Raw genomic sequence first — 18,624 nt, 5'->3', positions numbered from 1 at the left:
TTTTAACCCCTAGTCGAATGCCTGTCCAGGCCTCTACACTTTTACCTCCTCCAAATTCCTTCTGCTCTGCTTTCCTGACCTATGACCCTCTGCTTCATGAGCTTCGATCCTGTCTGATTTGAGACCCTTTACAGTGCTGCAGCTTTTGGTGTCTCTGTGCACATTTCTTTCCCCCTCTTTGCCATGCCCTTCGTAGAAAAGGCTGGAATACTCGCCTTGCATTACCTTTTGATTTCCTTTCTCTAGAACGTGTACCGGGCAGGCGGGTCTCCCTCCCTACCCCGTATCTCTTATGGAACCTGGAGGGACAAAATATAAAGGGTAAACAGCAGATAGTCAGATGCCAAAGAAGATGAAGTTAAGCACGAGCCGGAAATTAAGCCAGCTGAATGCGTATGGCAGGGTGTTGACATTTCTTAAGGCGAGTGATCAAAACCTCAAACCCTCCTGGCACCCTGCTTCATCCTCCCTCAGCAGTTGGATTTAGAAGACACTTCTAAAATTGAGTAATCAAAGCCCAGGAACTTATATTTTGATGAGTCTTCCCCTTGGGATCAGTTTTTCGCTGTCATGAACTGTTTTGGTCCCACGTGGGAGCCTATCGGAGATAAAATGGAGCTCAACAAGGAATGCTGCTCTCTTTTTGACTTGAGAGTCCCTTCTAGTTTGCTGATGTATTGAAAGGTCTGTGGCCTCATAAACATGGCTTGAAAGGATTATTGGATGGAACATATAACAGCAAAACCATTTTTTTATTTCTGTTTTGGTTTGATACATGCATCACCCTCCAGGACAGAGGTGTTTATGGAGTATGATTTAATAGAGCTTGATTTTACCAATGCCAGTTGTATGAAGTATTCCAGATATTTCTGTTTAGAAATATCGAGTCTGATGTTAAAGTATTTATGTGTTCATCCCTTTAAGAGCTGATAATGACACTTAAGGAGTTAGTACTGTCCGTAAACAAAAGATTGAATCATGAGAGGGTGAGAGGATTTTGTAGAACTGGAGGAAGACAGTTATTTTAGATGTAGCTCGTAGTGGTGGGTGTATCAGAGAGAAACTTGTTTTCAAGCGGGACATACTCAAAAATAATTAAATTCGAAAGTTTCTAAGTATTGGTAGTTGAGTACCACCCCAAAGGCTGACAACAGGATAGTGCTATATCTCTGTATGACAGTTAAAAATAGATTATAAATCCCCAGTGACTATTGAGTATTTAAAAAAAAAATCAAGGTTTTGTTTTATCAGATCTTTCTTTTGGGGTGGGTGATATCTGTGTACTCTAATTTATATCTGTAAGACCATTGAACAGCTCTAAACTGGCGTCTCCACAAAGGTTTTTTTTTTTTCCACAGACAGAAGAGATTTGTTTACTTTTCTCTTATTCTACACATGCTGAAATCCAAAAGAGCCACATTGTCTGGCTCTGTAGATTGGCTTTCCACTGCAATCCAAGACAAATAGTAAAGCCCTTATCTTCAAGTAGGATCATAGGTGCTGCTGTTAATTATGAGGAAGTCAGGAGTAATTACATGTGAGATTGGGTCAATCAGTAAATATTTAATTAGATTTCATGATTGTGATGTATAATGCCAGGCACAGAAGAATAGAAAGAATAATCAGATATGAACCTATACTCAAAGAGCTTATAGTCTAACAAAGTAGAAGATCTACATTAATCATACAATGTAGAAGGTTATGAATCCTACTAAAATGTATCGATAAAGTATAATGGAAATCTAGTTTCTTTTTATAGTATGGTAGTATAGTATTTTGAAAGAAGGAACTCATGCAATTATGATGATAAATCCTCTTTCCATCTCTCTTGATAGTCTTAAGAGCCTTTCTGCATCATATGTTCTATATTCCTGGCTTTCAGTTTACTTCCTTCTGCATAGGTGGTGCAGATAATGTATCCCCTTTGTATTAATCTGACTCTTTTAAATTGTGGTGTTTTTTTTTTTTTAATTCAACCTAGCTTACACAATATACAAAAAAAAAAAAACTAAACCCATTGCTGTCTGGTCAATTCCAACTCATAGTGACCCTACAGGACAGGGCAGAACTGTCCCAATAGGTTTTCCGTGGGGCACCTAGTAGATTCAAACTGCTGACCTTTTAGTTATCAGCTGTACCTCTTAACCACTGTGCCACCAGGGCTCAAGCTTACACAATATAGGGGAATTTTATTGGCTATTATAACTAAAAAGTCTAAAATACTTTTTTTGTTGTTGTTACTTCTCTCAGCTCTGTTTTTCTGTGAGTTTGTTGACTTAGTCTTATGCCAGACCTTCTCCAAATGGTGAAAAGATGGCCAGTTTATATCTTACCAGCCTGGCAACTCAAGCAGAAAAAAAAAAGTTCCTTTTGCTGTCAGTTTAGCCAGAAGCCTGGAGTTGGTGTGCCTTGGCTCTGATAGGCCTTACTAGGGTCTTGCGCCCACTTCTGAATCAGTCACTTTGCCCGGAGGAGTCTGTACTCCTTTTGGCTTGAGCAGAGTCATATGCCCATTCTTGGAGCTAGTAGGTAGTCTCAACACATGGACTGAGAGTGGGGTGGATCCCCAAAGAAAAAATGTTGGGTGTCATGTGAAAAAAGAGGAAAATGTTTTGGAGATGGAAAATAATAAGTGCCAACTACACCTTTTGCATTCCTGTGGACTTCAAGGTACCTTCGGATGATGGTACGGTGGTGGTCAGCTAGCAATTGGACAAGCCTTGGCACCTCTACACAAATTAGGGGTAATAATTAAGTTTATGCAGTGGTTGGATAAGGATTGTTGATTCCAACACTAAATATGATTATCTTTTTTTTTTTTTTTTTGCATTACTAAGCTCATCTAAAATGTATATAGCAAAAGATAAAATACATAGTACAACATCTAACAGTCCAATTCCTTGAAGCAGTAATGCCCAGCACCATGCTGAGAGGAGACTAGACTGTCTGCCTAAGTCATTACAGCTAATTAGCCAGTAGTTCTTACGCAGAAAACACCACAGAGGAGCGTGAAGCAACTGGTGGAGACGCCTCAGAATTGTCAAGAAATGTTATAGTCTCTCTTTCTCCAATTAATAAGGGTAACTTTTCTGGCTTACGTTAGCTTTTGTTAATATGATTCTGTAAGGAGTCTTACCTCAATAAACTAAAGGTAGACTGAATGTTCTTTTTTTCTCTCTCCTTCTCTTCTACCCCCACACCCACTCTTTCTAAGCTTCTGTCCTTATAGCAGCTCAGCATCCTTGTAAGCACAATATTCATACCCTTTGTCTCTTCCCACCCTTTTCAGGGTTGTATTTCTATGCTGTGGCCTTAAAATTTCAGAAAGGGGAGAAAGCCTTTCAGGGAGGTCTGTTCATCCTGTTATGCCACTGAGTCCACTTGGCGCTTGAATGAGGAAATGTAACCGGAAGAGTGCAAGTGCAGGTTCTGTCAGCTCCACTAAATACCTTTGAGGTATATGCCCCCTTCATGTTACACGTTGGACCTGACAGTTGGAATTTGTGTCTCCCTTCATTGTTGTAAAAAATCAAATATACAAAACAATACAAAAAATCAAACAATGAAAGTTACATACAGACTTAAGCAAAGATCATTTAGTTTTTAGTGGGAGAAATATCAGTTTTAAGCCTAGGAGTAGACATAATTGCTCGATATGTATTAAAAGCCCACAGCATAAAGCTGATCTGGCTCCTGTCCTGATTCGCCATTCCAAATCTATGATGTGGGCTTAAAATTAGTTTATAGACCAGATCAATATGTAGCTAACTAATTCTCGGCTATAACCTGAGCCACAGAATTCTGAGCAAGTGCTACTTTGTCCTCCCCATGGTAGATGAAAACTAGTCTTCCAGCTTAGAGATTCATGGGAATCCAGTAGTTCTTGTTTTATTATTTTTTAAGTGCCAGTCAGTTGATGGGAGCCCTGGTGGTGCAGTGCTTAAGAGCTGTGGCTGCTAACCAAAAGGCTGGCAGTTCGAATCCTCCAGCTGCTCCTTTGTAACCCTATGGGGCAGTTCTGCTGTGTCCTGTAACGTCACTATGAGTCAGAATCAACTTGATAGCAACGGGTTTGGTGTTCTTTCGTTTGTTTTTTTGGTTTATTGGTTGGTGAGATCTCTCTTTGGCTTCAACAATTCTTTCCTTTTAACCTACTTTTTTAAAGGTATAGCTGAACATTTTTTAGGCCTTTTGGTTTTACCAAAACAAAACCCACTGTTGTCGAGTCGATTCCAACTCATAGTGACCCTATAGGACAGAGTAGAATTGAACCATTGGACTTCCAAGGCTGTAAATCTTTATGGAAGCACACAGCCACATCTTTCTCCCATGGAGCAGCTGGTGGGTTCAAACTGCCAACCTTTCGGTTAGCAGCCAAGTGTGTGTAGCTACCCCCAAATCAGGCCACCTTGTGCAGTTGGTAGGTTTGTAACCATTTCGCCAAAAATGCCTCGCATCTTGGAACAGGGAGTGGAAAGTTCTACCCCTAAAGCCTTTTAAAATGTATTTGAGAGCTGGGAGAAGGAACACCTGTAGGTATGCTACAGCTGTTGTGTTACCTGTCCGTCTCTGTCTAATGCCTGTCTTTTCTAAAGCCCCTCCCCCCAGGTCTGGATGGAGGATACTTTCAAGTGAAATGACAGACCAGGAGAATAACAACAACATCTCAAGTAACCCCTTTGCTGCTCTTTTTGGCTCCCTGGCTGATGCCAAGCAGTTTGCAGCAATCCAAAAAGAGCAGCTGAAGCAGCAATCTGGTAAGTGGAAGAGCCAATAGCAGCAGAAGAGATGACCTAGAATGGGATCTTCTCAAATTAAGTGTTCTTTGGGTCCTCAATTGTAATTGTAGTTTTAAGTTTAGGGCAGAAGTTATTTGTTTAGGGTATATGTTGATTTTGTTTGTTTTTGTTTTGGGGTCCTCCCCTTTTTCCCCTTCCCTCTTGCATACAAAGAGAACCCTGCAGTAACAGATACCCGTAGTGATTCCAAAGCTGTCCAGTTGTTTTGGTTTTCAATCACCCAGTAAAAACCATTTAAATCTACTTTTTAACATAGAAAACTGCGGTTGGCGGCTTAGATGTGGAAAGCAAGTCACGTGCAGTTGTAGAAAGTGTATGTATAAAAGGAACAGTGATCAGACTTCTTGGCTTGTAGACAGATAAATGAGATTTGTTCCCAAGCCCGGTGCTGCAGTGGCCCGCTCAAGCAAAATAACTTGCATTTCACTGATTGGCCTCTTTACTGCTGTTAGGAAAGACTGCTGAGAAAATTTGATCCTTAGCCCTAATGTGAAAAAAATCAGAGCAATATTTACTAGTCAGAGAAACGACTTTCCTAATCTGGGACGAAATTTAAGATCAAGTCCAGCTTCCCATCAGAAGACATACAAGCTAGAAGAATTAGGATGTTTCTCAAGTATATTGGTCTTGTGAGGGCACTCAAAATCTTTCAAAACAGAAATTGCTCCCTTTCTCTTTCCCCCAAAGAGACTGATAGTGTTTTTCTTTTGAGAAAGGAGAAATGTTTACATTTTCCCTTTCTTTTGTATATTTCAAAAAAGAATCAGATGTATAGCTGAGCTGTGACCTTGCTGTCTGATTACCAAAAACCCATTGCCCTCGAGTTGATTCCAACTCGTAGTGACCCTATAGCACAGAGTAGAACTGCCCCGTAGGGTTTCTAAGGAGCACCTGTGGATTCAATCTGCCCACCTTTTGGTTAGCAGCCAGAGCTCTTAACCACCACGCCATCAGGGTTTCCACTGTCTAATTAAGATTGAATAAAAAGGAAATAAGACAAGACAGATGAGTGGTAGACAGGGTGATGGATGGAACACGTGAGAAATAACCAGAGTGCTGACTTTTTAATATGATGAATTAAGCAGCTCTGGGTCGCTGTCTCTGAAATCTCTCCCAGATTTTTATGATAACAGGCTCAGACTGTGAAACCCTGGAACTGGAGGTGGTAGGAGAGAAACGAGAGTGAGGAATAGGAAAACCGGGGAAATGGAAAAGTATAATCTAGGGGCATGTAGTTGAGGGGAATCTTGCTAAACAGTTTCTTACCTCCTACCACTCTTGGCGCTCGGAGAACTTAGCAGTATAGGAGCAGAGTGACAGAACATTCTTCCTTCTAGCTGTAAACAGACGTAAGGCTGGCTGGAGCTGAGGGCATTGCAGGCACCAAGCAGTGGGGAACAAATCAGGTACATGCCCTTCTGTTAGTATTTTGGCACCTCATCTTAGCTTGTTTACACTGGGTTTATCATGCTACCAGGTCTAACCTGTTTTCCACCAGCGATGGGTACTCTGCCAAAACCTTTGACCTTCTAAATTACGCTTCACTTTTACTGAATTCTCCACACTGAGGCAACTCTTACTTCCGAGAGTTTTGCCTGACTTAAAGAATAGCCGTTTTGTCAGTAGAGAAAAGCACATACAGTCTCCTGCGTGGCTTTTAGCGAGTGAAACTACTTTTATCCAGCACAAGTGCTGTTCTGAGAGTTACTCTTTCATGTTACTTTATACTAAAAATTAAAGGAATTCTCTCATCTACTGTTGGTGGGCATGTAAGTGAGAGCAGTCTTTCTGAGAGTAATTTGGTAATATGTGTTAACTTTTAAATGTTCATGCTCTTTGACCCAGCAATTCTGCTTCTATGAATTTATTCTGCCAAAATACAGAGTTGCACAAAAAGGGTAACATATTCAGTGCAGTATTGTTCAGATAAGGAGTCTTGGTGGGGCAGTGGCTAAACACCTGGCTCCACAGGAGAAAGATGTGGCAGTCTGCTCCTGTAAAGATCACAGCCTAGGAAACCCTATGGGGCTGTTCTACTCTGTACTATAGGGTCGCTATGAGTCGGAATAGACTCGATGGCAACGAGTTTGGTTTTTTATTTTGTTGTTCAAAATCATGAGAAATTGGAAATAGCCCAAATGTTCATCAGTTGATAAGAAGCTACAGAAATCACAGTGCGTGCATGCAATGCGATACAGTGCAGCTATTGAGAATGGGGTAGGTGTATAAATGACCTAACAGGGAAAGACGTTCATGCCGATTGTTAAGAAAGTTAAAAAAAAAAAAAGTATTATAGTATGATCCCATTTAATTTAAAAAAAAAACAGCCTCGACTAAAACTCATAGTAAAGCATTTGCATAGGAATAGGAAAAAAATCTGAAACACTTTACTAAGTTAAGCAGTTGTCAGTAAGGAATTGGTTTGCCAGAGACTTTCTTCGTTGTATTTTCTTGTATAGTTTGGAATTGTCACAAGTGTGTCCTCTTAAAATCAGGAAAAAGCCATATATTTAAAATAATTAAATGCAGTTTGATCTATTGGAATTCCGTAGGGAAGGCAGTGTTGCTATTTTTGGCGGGGTAGAATATATTGTGAGCTGAAATAATATTTTTGCTTTGTAAATGCAGTAGGATATATAGCTAGAGATTTCAGAATCCTGTACTTTTAACTTGCCTGCCTTGAGACGTTCACTAATTAGGTGACTAACTTCTTTCACATCCCAAATTATCCTCCTTTTGGTTACATTTATCATTTTTGGTAGTATACTTATTTCTTTCTTACAGAGAGGGGCGTAATTTTTAACGGCTTACATTTTCTGACAGATGAACCCCCAACTACCCCGGATGACTCAGATAATAGTGTGTCAGAGAGCCTGGATGAATTTGATTACTCCGTGGCTGAGATTAGCCGCTCGTTCCGTTCACAGCAGGAAATATGTGAGCAACTCAACATCAATCACATGATCCAAAGGATCTTCCTCATCACTCTGGACAACAGTGAGTGATAGACTGGCAATCAGCGTATTTGTTACTCTGCCTTTCCTACTTGCGCTAAGCACTTGCTCTCAGAAACCTGTTGCTTCTAGTAGTTAAACTCACAGTCCTGCCTGGAACACAGGGCTTAGGTTTCAGTGAAGCTTGTGGTGTGACCTAAAAAGATGTTTAGATGTAATTTTAACTTTCATTCCCGTTTTGATACTGACTGGGCCATACAACTACTTGCCTCTACTACCTTAGAGGGGAAATGGGAATGGCAGCCAATGGTTAGGTGAACTACACATCCAGTGGCAGTCCCTAGAGGTCTCATACTGTGTTTTCTCTGTGGGCCCTAACTTGTAGTTAAACCCCAAAGTTAGTGCTGTTGTCTTATCACTGGGATTTGCTCTTTAAATACCACCATGTTAGGTTTAGAGCCCTGGTGGCGCAGTGCTTAAGAGCTTGGCTGCTAACCAAAAGGATGGCAGTTCAAATCCACCAGCTGCTCTTTGGAAGCTGGAGGAGTTTCCACCCTATCCCATAGGGCCACTGTGTGTCGGAAATGACTCGATGGCAACAGGTCAGATATGTTAGGTTTATAGCAGAGCCCATGTTCTGTGACTGGAAAAAGATTTAAATCTTTAGCTACTGTTTTGTGTGCCAGGATCATTTTTGTATTACCTGACAGCTTAGAGTTCAAGAGAAATGCTGTCGAGGTAAGTATTCTGAATACGAAGCATTATCCTTAACTACCAGATTAAAAACCATTCCCCAGGTGACCCAAGCTTGAAAAGTGGGAATGGCATCCCCAGCCGTTGTGTGTATTTGGAAGAAATGGCAGTAGACCTGGATGATCAAGACTGGCTTGATATGAACAACATTGAGCAGGTACCATTCTTATGTTGCTAATGTGTGCCCTCAGCAAAAATTGGCCATGCCCCCGAACTCTACTCCCCTCTCTCCAACAGTGCCTGTGTTTACCTCCATCTCTTAACACTGTTTGTGGTATTTTTCTTTTGGAGTTATCTCATCTACCATGGCCAAATGTTCAGATCTACTCATTCTTTAAGACCCAATTAAAATGCCATCTTATTTACCAAGCCTTGCCAGGTAGGAGTGGTTACTCCCTCCTCTGAGTTCCTAGAGTGATCTATGTACCTCTAATGGTAATTGTCACATTCTCTCACATAGTGGGTTTTTATGTACCTGTCTTATCTCCCCTACTGGACTCACATTCTTGAGAGCACGACCCACCTCTCTTGTCCTCTTTATATCCGTTCCAAAATCAAAGTAGCGCTTTGTACCTTGTAGGCACCCAATTAGCATTAAAGAAATAAAAGCGTGATAGGAAAGACACTTGACAACTTGCCAGTTAACCTTACACATTTAAATTATGTTTAAATAAGTCTGGGTGAGATCAACAATCACATAGAGTAGTAGATTTCACACATAAGTTTAATCATAGATTCTCACCACCATTCAACAGATACTCTTTTAAACCTGCTGTGTGCTAGGGGATATGCTAGGTAGTTAAGGCTTGATTTAGGATTACTTTATGTCCATAGTTATTTTCTAATGTTCTATGGGCAGATGTAGTCTGCAAAATAATAAGATACTGAGTTCTCTGTTAACCCTTCATTCTGTATCCAAGTCTGTGGTTCTGACACACTTCCTGTCTAGAGATAACCTGTGCCAAAATTGCCTTTTACGTTTTGATGTTCTAAGATTAACTTTGAAGTGGTTTAGTTTTTTGTTTGTTTGTTTTCCTTCATAGGCCCTCTTCTCTCGCTTATTACTTCAAGATCCAGGCAACCACTTGATTAACATGACTTCTTCTACAACATTGAATCTCTCCGCTGACCGAGATGCAGGGGAGAAGCACAGTTTTTGTTACCTTTACTCCTGCTTCCAAAGAGCCAAGGAAGAGGTAAACAAGTAATCCTCGTTGAGCGCTATATTGCCCTACAACTTCAGCATGTAAGCCAGAGAGTTGGGTCAGTGTTTTACATACTAGTTTTTATATATATCATAGCGTATCTGGAACTGTAGATCAGAAACATTACTCATTTGTCTTCTAAAGCTTTAGTCTCCCCATTCTGTGGCTTACGTTCTATCTCACATACTGGGGTCCTCCCCTTTGTCCAGTTAACCAGTGCCTCTTACTCTGTCAACAAAGCGTTTCCGGTGAGATGTAAAAAATAGACTAGGCTAAGCAAAATCACTTCTAGGGCTGGAATTTTAACAGATAGTGATTCCTTAAGCCAAGGCATGAATCTCGTGAGTTCTCAAACGTCCGCAGGAGAGCAGTATCTTTTGTCTGTTCTGTTCTATTTGCTGTGTCTACTGTTGTTCTAGGTCATAGAACTAGACTTTTCCTCGTCTTCATTTTGTTTCCAGATTACCAAAGTCCCAGAGAACCTGCTACCCTTTGCAGTGCAGTGCAGGAACCTCACTGTGTCCAATACCCGAACAGTTCTCCTCACCCCAGAAATCTATGTTGACCAAAACATCCATGAGCAACTGGTAGATTTGCTGTTAGAAGCCATCCAAGGAGCCCGTGAGTACATAAGCAAGATAAGTGAGCTTCAACATTTTGATTTCCCAATGTAAAATTCTTCTAAATGCACTAGAAAGTCTCAGAATCATTATGGTTCCAGTATAAATTAAGGAAGAGTGCTCACACCTTGGCCTGGGAGGTTGAATGCCAGTTAAAGCAGAAGGGTAAGTATTAGTTCTGATTAGGCAATATCCAACCAATTAGCACGACAAAGTTGAAATTTCTCAGTAGAACTACGAAAAGTATCAGAAGAGTAAAGAGCCAGTGTGTAAAGGCATATCAAAAAGTCCTCTGGCCTCCTTTCTCTCTTTGCCTTCTGTTAGATTTTGAAGATGTTACTGAGTTTCTGGAAGAAGTCATTGAAGCCTTGACAGTGGATCAGGAAGTTCGGACATTTCCAGAAGTCATGATTCCAGTGTTCGATATTTTATTGGGCCGAATAAAAGATCTAGAGCTCTGTCAGATCCTCCTGTATGCGTATCTGGATGTTCTTCTCTATTTTACCAGGCAGAAGGATATGGCAAAGGTAGGTCTGCAAGGTGGTATTAAGTTGAGCTGGAGATTGAATGCTTCATGCTTCCCTGTCCTAGAGGTACTTTATAGGTATCTGTACTAAAGTAAAATTCCCTATAAGATAAGAGAAAGTTATACTGATGGTTGTATGGGCGTAACTCTTTGGCGCCCTCTTACTCCTATCGTCTTTGTCTCACCGTACAGAAGGATAAATAGAACTTGTCTTCTCCTATAGGTTTTTGTAGAATACATTCAACCCAAGGACCCTAGCAATGGGCAGATGTACCAGAAGACCTTGCTGGGAGTAATTCTGAGTATCTCCTGCTTGTTGAAGACTCCAGGTGTGGTAGAAAATCATGGCTACTTCCTGAATCCATCTCGCTCCAGTCCCCAGGAGATCAAAGTACAGGAAGCCAACATCCATCAGGTAGGGCCGTTTACCGGGGTCTCCCAGACCCCTGATCTTAAACTAAGAAGAGTTTCTTCAGGAAGGAAATGCAGATAAGGCTACTTGAGCGTCTTTGGGAAAGCAGATTGATCTGGTTGGCTTTCTACCTTAACCATGTAAAGAAATCGCCCTCTTCTTAGCATGCACTTAGAACAGAGGATAAACTAGGCTCTGAGGATACGCTGCTGCTGGCGCACTGCCATTTCCCCTCAATCTTCATTTTTCTCATCAAACTCTTTCTTGTAACTTGAGCTTCTAAAATCTTTCGGTGAAACTCCACTCTAGAAGCTCCAAATTTTTTTGGTTTTGTTTTTCTTTCCTTCCCTCCACCTATGTCCTCTTTATTAGGCTTCTTAGCATAAATTATAGTAGAGGTCTGGCCAGTGTGAGGCAGTAAATGGTTGAATTTGGGCTAGTTTAAGCCTCTCATTTTACCGTTTATTAATCGACACAACTCTCTAAAGCAGGGGTTGGAAAATTACAGTCATTACAAAATGTGACCTGCCACCTGTTTTTGTAGATAAAGTTTTATTGAACATAGCCACACCCATTCATGTATATACTGTTTATGCCTTGATTTCACGCTACAACAGTAGAGTTGAATAGTTACTACAGAGACCAGTTGACCTGCGAAGCTGAAAATATTTCTTACCTGGCCCTTTGCAGAAAAAGTTCACCGACCCCTGCTCTAAAGCTATATAATTCATCTTCAGTTTGACAGCTCACCAAGGAATCTTTCATAAGTGGCCAGAACTGGGGGGTGAGGCATAGGAAGAGTGAGGGGGATCATTAGGATGAGCGTGCTTTCGGACACTGCCAGTTGCTAAAGTTTGAGAGTAAAAACTATTAGGATTGTGAAACTGGAATGTTCTGTGGTTGTGTTTTCTGGTTAAACAGTTCATGGCTCAGTTCCATGAAAAGATCTACCAGATGCTGAAGAACTTACTCCAGCTCTCTCCAGAAACCAAACACTGTATCTTGTCCTGGCTTGGAAACTGTTTGCATGCAAATGCAGGCCGCACCAAGATTTGGGCCAATCAGATGCCAGAAATCTTCTTCCAAATGTATGCCTCGGATGCCTTCTTTCTGAATCTGGGTGCTGCTCTTCTGAAGCTATGCCAGCCATTTTGCAAACCCAGATCCTCTCGGCTCCTCACCTTTAATCCCACTTACTGTGCCCTGAAGGAGTTGAATGATGAAGAACGAAAAATAAAAAATGTACACATGAGAGGTAGGGGGGAACTGGACTTCTCAAAATTGTGTGTATGTGTGTGCATGTGCGTGTGTATGTAATATCCAAGGCATTCACTCTTTTTTCCTTTTTCACAAAGGTGCCTCTTTGTCTCAAAGGAGATGAGGCAGAGAGAAGAGCTTTTTCTAATTAAAAAAAATGAGGCAGACTTAAAAAAAAAAAGGTAGCTTTTTAGGTTGTTTGCTTTAGTGAAACCTTTTTTCTGGATTTGGTAGTCCTGGGTTTTACTCATTTTTCTTTATAAAAGTGAATAAAACACAGTCCCTGTCCTTTCTAACTCAGAGGCTCCAGGAGAAGGCAGATATATTAACAGATAATGATAATATGGTACAGGGCCAAGCTGTGAGAACACATTTCTGCAGAAGGTGAAGGTTATGGAAGTCCCCAAACAGCCTTGAATCAGGAGTTGCATTTTACCAAAGAAGCGAAAGAATATGCTTTGTCTGAGGGAATAACAAATATAAAGGCACAAAGCTGTGGAAAGGCTTGACTGAGGAATAGTGAGAAGCTCAGTGTAGCTGTATCAAGGGGGCAGGTAGAGGACTGGGGGTGGAAAGTGGTAGGAGGTCAGTCTGGGGAGGAAGGAGATCTCAGCTGGAGGACCCTGAACAATACAGAGAAGTGTAAAGAAGAAAAGTCACTTGTAATCCCACCACTGAAAATGAATCACTCTTAATTTTTAATTTTGGTTCCAGTTTTTTAAACTGTTCTATTTATAAAACTAATACATGCTCAAAAGCAAATAATCTCAAATATAGGAAAGTGCAATGATCCGTCATCTATCACTTGGAAAGATCTACAATGTTAATCATTCTTTTTAAATTTTGGTAATTTTATGATCAAACTGAAGAGATATAACTTCACTTCTGTAGGCAGCAAGAAGCCAAAAGATGTTTTTAAACAAGGAGGTAATGTGCTAAGATTTGTTTTTAAGAAGGCATCATTGGTAGCAGTGTGGAAGTTGGACTAGAGTAAGGGGAGACTGGAGACCAAGATAGATGTCTGCGGCACCTGTCCAGCCACTCAGTGTTGCTTTTTTTAAACTTCTTTGAGGTTTGGACAAAGAAACCTGTTTGATCCCAGCTGTTCAGGAGCCGAAATTTCCCCAGAACTACAACCTTGTAACAGAGAACCTTGTCCTGACAGAGTATACTTTGTACCTAGGATTTCACAGGTAACTACTCTGATGTCATTAGTAAAGAACTGTGTAGTTGTATTGATAACCAGAAGGTTGAAAATGAGCCTTAGAGATATATTCTCTCTTTATTCTAAAGACTTACATTAGGATTCAGTAGGAAAAGGGCATTATATTGCGTTTATTTGTGTTTACATGAGTCAGCTGTGTTCAAATAGTGGATTTGTTTCCAATTTTTAGCCTGTTAACATTTTAAAACTAGAGGTACACTAGTGTTCTTCTCTAAATCTGTGAATTTTTAAATCACCATCTTTCTGTTGTCATCTGAGAAAGTAGAATTGCTTTTATTTTACGTTTTATTTTCTGTTCTTCAATTGTCATTAGTTACTACTCCTGATGAAAAAAAAAAGGCAAAGCTCTATTCTACAGGGTAGAGGCAAAATTAAGGAAATGTTTATAAGGGATTCAAATGAGATCAGTAGAACCACAAAAGATCTATGTACCCAAGATAAAGATGATTCTAGATGTGTGAAGATTTGAACACTAGAGTGTATGATCATTGCACTTGTGTGGTGTAAAACTATCCTGTCAGGCTTCTTGTACTTTGCCAAATAGCCATTAATTTTGCCTAATAACAGTCCAGTCTACACTGTGCTCAACCAAGCTGCTGTTATTTAGATGGTGCATTTCAACTGAAGGCTGCTAACTTACTTGTAGTTAGCTTCAATTATGTTGGGTACTTGATAACATTTTGCTGGTCCAATGTCCCCTGCCTCTGTCTTGTCAGTAACTTTTATGACTGCCTCTGTGTCATAGCAGTTGTAGCTCCATATAGGCTGAAAGAGAAATCTAAAATGAGGATTTGTTTTTCTGGAATAGTCTGTACTGGACTGCCCCTACATGAGCCTCTCTGACCGCATCTCCTTTGCTTTCTTGGAGGCAGGTTGCATGATCAAATGGTAAAAATCAACCAAAATCTGCATCGGCTGCAGGTTGCCTGGCGGGATGCTCAACAAAGTTCTAGCCCTGCCGCTGACAACCTCCGTGAGCAGTTTGAACGACTGATGACCATTTACCTTTCTACCAAGACTGCCATGACTGAGCCTCAGATGTTACAAAACTGCCTAAACTTGCAGGTGTCCATGGCTGTTCTTCTGGTCCAGCTGGCCATAGGCAATGAGGGCTCACAGCCAATAGAGCTAACTTTTCCTTTGCCAGATGGCTACAGCTCTTTAGCTTATGTGCCAGGTAAGCAGGCTCTCTCCTGGGAACTTCCTATTTATAGCCATCTAAGTTTAACTGGGTCACTTTAGAAGTTTAATCCTCAGAATGCCCTCCATTAGTTATCATTCTGCTGCTTTTGGAGAAACATCTGTGACTTGTTCTTCCCAGTTCAGTCATGGCCAAGGAAGCAAAACCGGAACAGACTCAAATTTTCAAAATTTGAGTGAACCGGAATGGGAAAAATTAAGAGTTGAAGCCCTGCTAGCAACCTAATCTCCCCCTTAGAAAACAAGGGTAGCATACGCGTTGCATAGGAACGAAATCTCTTGCCCGTCAGATTTTTAGCAGAGTCAGAAACAGTGGCGCCAACTGCCGCTTTGAACGTGTATCGTTCCCCACAGTCCTGCCAATAATGCAGCCTCACACATCAGGCCCCTGGGAGGCGTTGTGAGGCCTCTTCAGAGTCTCCCGTTCCGGGGTTTTGATCTGTAATTTTTCCTGTTTCAGTTACCATTCTGGATCACCAGAACTGTAAAAATTTGGGTCTCTTCCGGTTTCACTTCATGGCCAAGGCTGAACTGGTTCAAACCTGTTCAAAGCCCTGCTATCTACTGGGGAAAGTATGGGGAAACACGCAGCTTGTTCCTCAGCCTCCTGTCCCCATTGTATGCACATCAAAACAGTCTTCAGAGTATTAAATGCAGTCAGGGTTTTCAGAGCTTTTAGTTTCTACCATTAATATTGTTTGTTACTCAACTTACAAATATATCTAACTCTTCCTGTGCTTCTCTTTAGAAATAAAATCATCATCTGTTGGTTTACCCAGAAGGGAGAGATAGATTGTGTGTGTGTGGTTGGGGAGGAAGAGAGGGGGACAGCAGGTATTGTCCATCAAATCAAATTTTATCTTCTTGATCACTATGTTCGTTATCTATTGCTATGTACAAAATTACCCCAAAACATAGCAGATTAAAACAACTAATAGTTTCTGTGGGTCAGGAATCCAGGAGTACCTTAGCTGGGTGGTTCTCACTCAGGGTTTCTCATGAAATTACAGTTAAGCTGTTAACCAGGTTTGTGGGCATCTGAAAACTCAACTAGGGCTGAAGGATCCACTGAACACCCTCAACCACATGGTGTTTGACAGGCCTCAGTTCCTTGCTGGCTATTGGTCAGCATCCTCTTTTCAGGCTATATGGGCCTCTCCATAATACTGCTCACGAAATGGCATTTGGCTTCCCCCTAGAGCGAATGACCAAAATGGAATCTGCAAGCTTTTATACCCTAATCTCAGCAATGACATACCATCACTTCTGCTGTATGCCTCAGGGATTATCTTCTACCCTGAAAACTTTGTAGGAGAGGACTACACAAGGGCATGAATACAAGGAGGCATGGACTATTGGGAGGCCATTCTGGAGGCTGGCTACCATAGTCAACTAATGAATTATCCTTTTTAGAGATTCTTCACATCCAAAGGGTTGTTCAAACCTTATCTAACCTTGAGAGTAGAAAAAAAAAAAGAATACTTCTGTAAACTTAGTAAGTGTACTTTGCATGTTAATGATTTTTTATGTCATTACCGTTCATATATTTACTTGGATAAAAATGAAAACTAACATTTAAAAGAGATTTTACAATTATTAACCTACCGCTATTCCTAGTAATTAGGGAGTCCTGGTGGTGCAGTGGTTAAGAGCTCGGCTGCTTACCCAAAAGGTCAGCAGTTTGAATCCATCAGCTGCTCCTTGGAAAACCCTGCAGGGCAGTTCTGTTCTGTCGTATAGGATTGCTATGAGTCGGAATCAGCTCAACAGCAACGGGTTTATCCCTAGTACCTACAAGACATTTGGTTTTTTTAAACTTCATTCAGTAGGGTGAAAGGCAGAAGTTTAAATGTTGCTTAGTTCAACTAGATAGATGTTTGGCTAATTCCAGTCAACATTTCCCTTTCAGAATTTTTTGCAGATAACCTGGGTGATTTCCTCATTTTTCTCCGCCGCTTTGCGGATGACATCTTGGAGACGTCAGCAGATTCCCTGGAGCATGTCCTTCACTTTATCACCATTTTCACTGGAAGCATAGAAAGGTGAAGTGGTGACAGCTTGGCTCTGTCACTGTTTAGAGCTGCAAAACATTTAGAAGACTTCTAGACCAAGAGATAAACAAGCCTGAATCATAAGGGGTTGCCTTCAGAAGTTATGTTAACATTAATGAACCACCTGACCATCCTTATGGGTAGCAAGAAATCCCACTCTTGAGAGGCATAATAAGCAAAGGACTTTGCCCACAGAGAATTTGAACCTGCATATAAGGTACCTGATGGGAATTCCACTGCTAGTCCCTGGTTAAAATAGTTACCATAATGCCAGAAACCTTACCAGTTGCAGTCAGGTGCTAATGATCTTCTAAAATAACTAGAAAATAACAAAGCTTGCTTTTGCAATACTGGGTTAGATGAGCAGTAAATCTCAGTAAATGTTTTTTCTGATCTCAAACACTCACTCATAGCTTCTAGTCCTCTTGCCCAAAGGAAGATACTCACTGTGACCAGTAGAGTTGCATCTCTGAATCTTTGGTGCCTTCACCAAAGGAGATAGAAACTGTGTAAATAAGTGAAGATTCACTGCACCGAGAAGAAAATGATCCACAAATCCCCGAACGATGTCAGTGAGAATTAGGTAGGAGCCAATCCTTCACTGAGCTGAGCAGACCTAACGAAAAATCATTAGTCTACATGTATTTATTAGGCATATGTGGTCTACGTCATGGATGATAATAGCCTAGCACTTGCCCTCAGGGAGTTCAGAGAAGTGAGTTTAGCCCAGATGGAACTGTCAAAGAAGAGTAAGCAATAAATAATGCGTCATCATAGAGAAGTGAACAGAATGGTTAATCGGTACACGGAAACTTTAGCACTTACCCTCCTACTCGGTGAACTGTCTTCTCAAGAGTTAAATGGTCTGCCCTGAATTATCTCCCAGAAGCTGACAGGTTAGAACTGCAGAAGTGGACCCTGTTTTCTCCTGTAGTGGTGGTTTAGGATGATTTGGCTTCTTAGGTAGAGAAGAACAGAGCAACATTGAGACCTAAGTGTCCGCCTTTTCACCTGGCTTTCTGCCCTCTTTTGCAGGATGAAGAATCCTCACCTGAGGGCCAAACTTGCTGAGGTGTTGGAAGCGGTGATGCCCCACCTAGATCAGGCCCCAAATCCCTTGGTATCCAGCGTATTCCACCGGAAACGTGTATTCTGCAACTTTCTACATGCACCCCAACTTGCAGAAGCTCTAATTAAGGTCTTTGTGGACATTGAGTTTACAGGTAAAGCAGCCATGAAGCCCGAGTTCAGAGCCGGGAAACTGATACGAGTGGAGTTCTTTGAGTGTCAGAGAAATGTCATTAGTCATCATTTATTGAATAACTACGATGTGTCAGGCTTAATGCTAAGTGCTTTTTTTAATATCTCATTTGGCACTACCTAGAAAGTTTTACTTTGTTATCCCCATTTTATATTTGAGTATACAGATGCTCAAAAAGGTTAAATTAAAATTATTAGTCCAGGTCATACAACTAATGCTAGAACCAAGATTAAAGTCCAAGTCTGTTTCACATAAAGAAACCTGAATATTCTTACCAACTTCATTATATTATTCAATCAAATTCATACTCAAACAAATTAAACTGTCCAGTTAAGACCTGGGTATTTATTTTTCTCTGCCT

General features: G+C 40.9%; 1 protein-coding gene across 4 annotated transcripts in view; it reads left to right on the top strand.

Annotated features, from left to right (window-relative positions):
• UBE4A (ubiquitination factor E4A) overlaps positions 1-18,624 on the top strand; it is a 29,328-nt gene that overhangs the window by 180 nt on the left and 10,524 nt on the right. For 2 of the 4 annotated variants that reach the window (XM_064269000.1, XM_064268998.1), the window contains exons 2-13: positions 4,596-4,757; positions 7,623-7,796; positions 8,551-8,663; positions 9,550-9,702; positions 10,173-10,332; positions 10,656-10,858; positions 11,081-11,272; positions 12,191-12,524; positions 13,599-13,719; positions 14,624-14,928; positions 16,861-16,993; positions 18,038-18,225. In XM_064269000.1, coding sequence (XP_064125070.1) covers positions 4,637-4,757; positions 7,623-7,796; positions 8,551-8,663; positions 9,550-9,702; positions 10,173-10,332; positions 10,656-10,858; positions 11,081-11,272; positions 12,191-12,524; positions 13,599-13,719; positions 14,624-14,928; positions 16,861-16,993; positions 18,038-18,225 — 2,197 coding nt within the window. In that variant the 5' untranslated portion in view covers positions 4,596-4,636. Of the gene's footprint in view, positions 1-2,861; positions 3,457-4,595; positions 4,758-7,622; positions 7,797-8,531; positions 8,664-9,549; positions 9,703-10,172; positions 10,333-10,655; positions 10,859-11,080; positions 11,273-12,190; positions 12,525-13,598; positions 13,720-14,623; positions 14,929-16,860; positions 16,994-18,037; positions 18,226-18,624 lie in introns of those variants that run through there. The other 2 variants (XM_064268999.1, XM_064269001.1) reach the window with 2 other exon arrangements.

The sequence above is a fragment of the Loxodonta africana genome, chromosome 15 (assembly GCF_030014295.1).
Source record: "Loxodonta africana isolate mLoxAfr1 chromosome 15, mLoxAfr1.hap2, whole genome shotgun sequence".
Lineage (NCBI taxonomy): Eukaryota > Metazoa > Chordata > Mammalia > Proboscidea > Elephantidae > Loxodonta > Loxodonta africana.
The sequence above is the reverse complement of the archived record's forward strand: the minus strand, read 5'-3'. Positions and strand labels throughout refer to the sequence as shown.